The sequence below is a fragment of the Phocoena phocoena genome, chromosome 10, assembly GCF_963924675.1.
Source record: "Phocoena phocoena chromosome 10, mPhoPho1.1, whole genome shotgun sequence".
NCBI lineage: Eukaryota > Metazoa > Chordata > Mammalia > Artiodactyla > Phocoenidae > Phocoena > Phocoena phocoena.
This window is the reverse complement of record NC_089228.1, coordinates 99,979,141-99,985,804: the sequence shown is the minus strand read 5'-3', so window position 1 is coordinate 99,985,804 and position 6,664 is coordinate 99,979,141. Positions and strand designations below refer to the sequence as shown.

Below are 6,664 nucleotides of genomic sequence, written 5' to 3'. Positions count from 1 at the left end.
TGTAAGCCTCGCGGAGAAGGTGGGCATCTTGGGACGCCTAGTCCGCCACGGCCGGGGCCCTGCGGCGGGGTAAACTTCACGGCGGCCGTGCAAGCCGGGGAGAGGCGTGCGCGGGGATGATGCCGGGCATCCTCCCCAGCTAGTGAGCTGCCCCGCCGTCCGTCCAGCCGCCCCGGAGGGCGCAAGGCAGCGCACGTGCGCGGGCAGCCAGACCCCGGAGAGACTGCGCCGTGACCCGCCCAGGAGCCAGGGCGCCGGCTGCCGCGCGGCCCCGACTCGGACGCACCTGGCCCGGAGCTTGCGCCTCCGGGGACCTGCGCGGGAGCGTGGGGCTCCCCCCCTGCCCCTCCAGCGGCCCTCCCGGGCATCGCCCCCTCCTCCTCCCCTCCAGCCTGGGCAACTGCGGGCACCCCAGACGAACATGAGAGATACGGACTGAGGGCCAGGAAGGGGAAGCGAGCCCGCCGAGAGGTGGCGGGGCTCTTCACGCCCAAGGGCCACCGCGGCCGCGCTCCGGCCTCGCTCCGCCGCTCCACGCCTCGCGGGGCCCGCGGGGCCAGCCAGGCTCGGCGGGGATGCTGGGGCGGAGGGCGCCGTGGCTATGCTGGTGGTGGGGATTGCTCTGCGGCTGCTGCGGGCCCCCGCCCCTGCCCGCCGCCGGGGGCGCGCTGCTGGGGGACGGCGGGCGCCCCGGCCCCGCGGAGCAGCCGCCGCCGCCGCAGACCTCCTCCTCGGGCTTCCTCTACCGGAGGCTCAAGACGCACGAGAAGCGGGAGATGCAGAAGGAGATCCTCGCCGTGCTGGGCCTCCCGCACCGGCCCCGGCCCCTGCACGGCCTCCAGCAGCCGCAGCCCCCTGCGCTCCCGCCGCCCCCGCCGCCGCCGCAGCAGCAGCCTCGCGGGGAGCCCCCGCCCGGGCGGCTGAAGTCCGCGCCCCTCTTCATGCTGGACCTGTACAACGCCCTGTCCGCCGCCGACGACGAGGACGGGGCTTCCGACGAGGAGAGGCGGCAGCCCGGGCCGCGAGGAGGGGCCGGCTCGTCCCAGCCCCGGCAGGCGGCCCTCGGCAGCAGGAGCGTCCTGGCCCCCGGACCCGGCGGCGGCGGCGCGTCTCCACTGACCAGCGCGCAGGACAGCGCCTTCCTCAACGACGCCGACATGGTCATGAGCTTCGTGAACCTGGGTGAGGATCTGGGGGAGCGTAGCGACCGGCATCATTCCCCCCCGCCCCCCCTTTCCAGTCTCCCGGGCCCGGGGACGGGGAGTGAGAGGGTGGAGGAGCCCCTGGCGCTGGGGAGCCGGGCTGGCGCGGCGGGGACGCGGGGACGGGCCGGTTGCCCTCCCGCCACCTGCGCGGCCGGGGGCGGCACGTGCGTTCCCCTCGCTGGGGTTGAGCGCTGCGGCGGCGGGCGGGCTGGGACGCTGGGTCCCGAGAGCGGCGCTGGCTGGCGCGTTTCCGTGAGCGGCCGGAGCACAGTCTGCGCTTTTCCCGTTGGTGCTCGGCTCGGGCCACGCCAGCCCGACTGTGGCAGCGAGGTCCGGCCCGAGTGGAGCCAGCTGGGAAGGAGAAAGCTCTTCAGCACTTTCTCCTCCTGTTTTGGTTCTGCATCCTTAACGCTCTGAGTGCCAGTTTTCCCACCGGGACTCTGGGGACTCCGAGAGCAGCTGAGAACTCTGGAAACTTGACATGATTGCGTTTAGTGGTATTCACGGAATTGGGGGAGGAGGGATGCAGGAGGAGGTCCCGAAAGGACCGCGGAAGGCGCGCCAGTCCCGGCCAGGCGGGGCTTGCGCGGATTTGGGGCCCGACCCCGAGCCCAGTTGGGGTCACCCGCCCAGTGCCTTCGCTCATATGCTTTTGGCCAGTGCCCCAGAAGGCCGAACTTTTGATCAGTGAGGCTCCAACTGCACGGGCAGGGAAAGGGTGCGGGTTGGGGGCCGGGGTTGGGCCCTGAGCTGGTCTGAACCGGTTGCCAGGCAACAGAATGGAAATTCAAGGGCGGCTAAATCGGGCTCAGCCACAAATGTTCTGTGGCAAACCCGGACGGAGTCACAGAGCCTTTACCCCCTTGAGTTTTCTCATCTGTTAATGAGAACGGTGTAAGGAAGACTTTTTCCAGAATCAGTGCCTCCGGTCTGTGCTACTCTTCATTCATAAACTGACTCAGCTTAGCGTAGACAAAGCGATGTAGGGGACGCGTTCTCTGCGGGGAGAAACGGGGCGCAGTAGCCACGCCCCAAGTGGGCGCAGCCGCGCGGTGGGGTGGGTCTCCGCGGACTTCCTTTCTGCTGCGAGACGCGTGGCTCTGGCCGGGCCCCGAAGTGAGTTAGCAGATACTTAACCAAAGTAGCACCCACGTCTCCAAGCCACGTCGAAGACGTCCGTCTTTTAAGGACATTATTTACTTGAATGATTCCCATGTAAAAACTTGAAGCGAATCTTTTACAAGTATGTCTAGGAGATGATTCTCAACTCCGCTGAGCGTTGGGGGAAGGAAGGAGAAGTGGGGCTGAGGGGCGAGGTCCGGGAGGATATAGAGCAGGACGATTGACATCCAGGTGGTGCAGAAATCCTCCTGGGAGACTCATGGCACAGGGAGTGGAGTCTCCAGGCCGGCCAGTCTTGCTTCTTGCAGTGCCAGGGTTTCTGATTGGACAGGAAATGTCACAGTGTGTTGGGACAAAATCCAGGGTTGAGCCACCTCCAAGAAGTATTCTAAGGAAATTCTCATGCCAGTCAGTAAAGTTGGGGGTGGGGAGCGTGGGCGGGAGGAGAGGGACCAGTGCTTTCCTTATTCTAACATTTCTGCTGCTTCTGGCTTAGTAAGTTCCACCCATTGCTGCCCTCCCCCAAGTTTCCCCACAGCCTTGGGGAAGTGTGTTATTGCCTTTCGGGGTTAGTCCCAACCTGAACAAAGTGGGAAGAATGGCACTTCTGGGTCCTCCAGGGACAATCATATTATAGTCTCCAGAAAACAGTCCCTAGGCTTTACAACATGGTTCTCGACCTTGACTGACCATTAGCATCACCTGGGGCATGGAAAGAAGTAAGAGATGCTGGGCTTCTCCTTAGAGCAGTTAAGTCAGAATCTTAAGCTGGTGAGTTTCTGGCTTTTTTTTTTTTTGCCTTAGGTTTTTCTAACGTGCTACCATGGTCAAGAAACACTGGTGTGGGAGAACCTGATGTCTGAAGGAAATCAGAGCATCCCAGAAAGCAATTAAGAGCAGTGCTTCCTATGTCAGTGGCTCCCAAACATTGCTATACATGAGAATTACCTGGGGGCTTTTGAAGTCTAGATGCCCAGGTGGTACCCCATATCAGTAGTTAACGTGTGAGGTGGAAGCCAGGTATCAGCGTTTTTAAAGATTCCCCAGGTGATTCCAGTGGTGTTTGGGAACCGCTGGTGTTTGAAATTGTGAGAATTAGCTTGAGTAAAGTATGGTGACATTTACTGTGTTTAGTGACCTCCAAATTCTCCCCACTCCTTGCTTTTCTGACCTTTCCGGGTCTACAGGTAGGCACTGCTTCTGAGTCGCACTGCTTGAGGCTACTTGTCAACTAATCCTGCTAAAGCGATGGTTTAACATAGTATCTCCTTAGGGATATTTTCATTTTTCAGAAAGATTTGTAAAGATTCAGAAAAACAGCACTGAAAAATTCCAAGAGAACTCAACAGTAGGGTCATTTCAGGCCCGGGACAGGCCGATATGGAAGGAGAAAGATTGCTGGGTAGGGGATTCTGTCCCATGCCCCTCCTAGCATACCACTGGGCTTTCTGACTGCAAGTTATAAGTATCTGTAGGTCCAGTCCTGGACTCCACATGAGCGATTAGAGGAGACAGTCACTTCCAGGTAAGTAGAATCCAAGTCACAAGCTATGCCACCTGTCAGCCAAGCAGTTCCATTTAATCTTAATCCATTTAGCAGTAGGAAAGGGGGATTTCATAATGAGAGGCTAAAAATGTGATAAAATCTGATTATCAGAGCTCTGAGCATGAGGACAGTTCATTTGAAGGAAGTAATTGCTTAGTGACGTGGATTCTCTAAATACGGGCGCTGGGAGAATTCCACAGATTTCTTACTCTGTGTCAATGGCGTGTGAGCTACGGCTTTACATGACTCTAAAGAACCTACAGAAAGAAACAGGTTACAGCATGGGTGTTAAAGTATTCTTGTATCTACTGAGTTAGGTAAGTTACAAACTGAAGTAAGGGAATATGTTACATAGTTGTAAACATCCCTTCTTCCCTGGGACAGGGGAGTAACTTACTCATGAAATACATTGAAAATGCTTTGAGCCTTGTCAGTCAGAGTGGTTATGAGGAAGTATGAATCAACAGGATACATTTCTCTTGCATATCCCAAAGGCTGGTCGTTTGGCCCGCTATTGTTTATGTTGACGGTTTTACACCCTCTCTGGGTGAGTGGTCTGGGGATGTGTAACCTCCTTTGTCCTAACCGGCTGGTGTGCAGAGTGCCCGCTGGGCAAGCTTGGTGCACTCGTGAACCTGCATTCAATGTGGGCAACACATGCCATTTTCTACTTGTTTTCTAGTGCTAAAAAGTGTCTTGGCAGCCTAATAAGTAAGCCTGCCTATTTGGTGACCTTGGAGAAATATCCTGAAATCGCTCAGGTCTTAGCTTAAAATTCACCTTTGTAGAAGCCTTCTCTAACCACTCCATAGAAACTGGCACTGCTCTCACCCTCACCCACTTATGTACCATCACTGCACCCTGTTTATTTCCTTGGTTGCACTTATCACAAGGAGTATTTTTTTTTTTCTTTTAAAATTTGCTTCTCATTTGTTTGTCACCCCTCTAGGACGTCAGCCTTGAAAAGCAACCAGGCTTATCCACTGTTGTAACTTAAGTTCCTAACATAATGTCGAGTGTACAGAAGGTGCTTAAAATCAAGATTGAATGAATGAAAGTAGACACATTCATTTACAATTCATATTTCACTAATCTGGAAGGGTATATCTGATGTTTTATTTAGATCATTTACAAATGGTATACCTGATTTTTATTAAGTAAAACATTTGAGGTAAGTGAAGACATTTAGGGCATTGAGATTCATGATATCTGATGTATATCATCATGCTTTATGAATGTACCTCTTTATTAGTTACCCATATGTATATTAATTTGTAATACTCATTCCATTTGAGAGTAGTGCAAAAGTTTCGTTAAACCTCTGCATTTCAGACTTCATTTATTTATTTTAAATTAATGAGGTGTTGATCTACAGATGCTAGGATACAATGAAATAAAACACTCAAGCTACGGTCAGAAAAAGGAATCCGCATGTGTTAGTACAAGTAACAAGAAACTTACTGTCCTGAAAATACTGGCGATCTTCTGAACAAAATTACTCTGGGGAAACACAAATTAGAAGAAAAATGGAATACTCCCTACTTGGATTTGTAACTAGATACACTGTATTGTCTTTTTCTCACAGGATCAGTGGTCCTGTTTTTCATTCAAGCTGCCTGCACTTAGGAAGATTTTTGTTAGCAGAAAAGAAATCTGTGCCTGCAAGCTATTCACAGCAAAAATAGTTTGGAGAATTTGGTTGCAATTGTGTGGCTCAGAGAAGGAGTAGATAGTCTCCTAAAGAGATTTCAAATAGTAAATGTGAGATTCAGTGGTATTTCAACAAAAAAAGTCGTACAAAGTGTTCTTCAACTCGGACCAAAGGGCAAGCAGATAGCATTGTTTAGACCTCGGATGGTGTTTCCTCTGCTTGTCCTTCTAAGAATGGGTAGAAATCCTTTTGAAATGTGCTGAATCATTCTTGGTTCCTTTACTTGAGAGCTTACCTCTGATTAGCATGGAGGAAGGATTCCTAGTGATATAAACATCTGTGTAAGTGAAAAAAACTCCAAAGTTCAGCACTTTCTTCAGCATGTAATTGTTTCATCACTGTTGTCTTCAGAGTTTAGCTACTTTAAATGTTGGGTTTCACATCAGTATTTTCCTTGGATACGGCAGTGGGAGGGTGAATACTGGATATCGAAGGTAGGACAGCAAACTCTCAGATAACCAACTGCTCTCTCATCTTTGCCTCTCCCTCATCTGTTTATGAAGCTGAGTTAGGAAAGGAAAGCAAAGCAAAGTGAATACAATTTCTTGGGTAATTAACCAGCTTTGTGTAATTTTTTTCTCAAGTCAGTCCTCTAATGTTTCCCATTCTGTGTTTAAAAATGAATTATTCCATGGAATGCTCTTTTTTCCTTAATATAAAGCCTTTGCAGTTTTCTTCTCTTTTCTTTTCTTTTAATCCTCTCCCTTTTGGGTTTCCCTCCCATGTACATCACCACAGTGCGGTAAGTAGAGTTCCCAGTGCTGCACCGTACGTTCCCCTCAGTTGTCCATTTTATACATAGTATCAGTAGTGTGTATATGTAATCCCAATCTCCCAGTTCCTCCCACCCCACCCCTTGCAGTTTTCTCTTAACTTTTCCATTTGGAGCCTTATTCTGAATAAGGACAAGCCTCTCCTCTTGTCTGAATTGGTCACATCACCACCTTCGGCCCCTCCAGCAGTAGGAAGGAAAGTAGGCAGTATTTTAATCGGATCATTGCATTCCTGACTAGACTGAGCTTCCGTAAGTATCTGAGTGAAAGGGGTAGAAACCAACATAGACACTTCCTAAGATGTGAG

The 6,664-nt window shown here is 52.2% G+C and overlaps 1 protein-coding gene across 1 annotated transcript in view; it reads left to right on the top strand.

Moving 5' to 3' along the window:
* Positions 1–456: 456 nt before the first annotated feature.
* Positions 457–6,664, top strand: part of BMP6 (bone morphogenetic protein 6) — a 145,347-nt gene continuing 139,139 nt past the window's right edge. Inside the window, exon 1 of the mRNA XM_065886358.1 lies at positions 457–1,182. Coding sequence (XP_065742430.1) covers positions 576–1,182 — 607 coding nt within the window. The 5' untranslated portion in view covers positions 457–575. The remainder of the gene's footprint in view (positions 1,183–6,664) is intronic.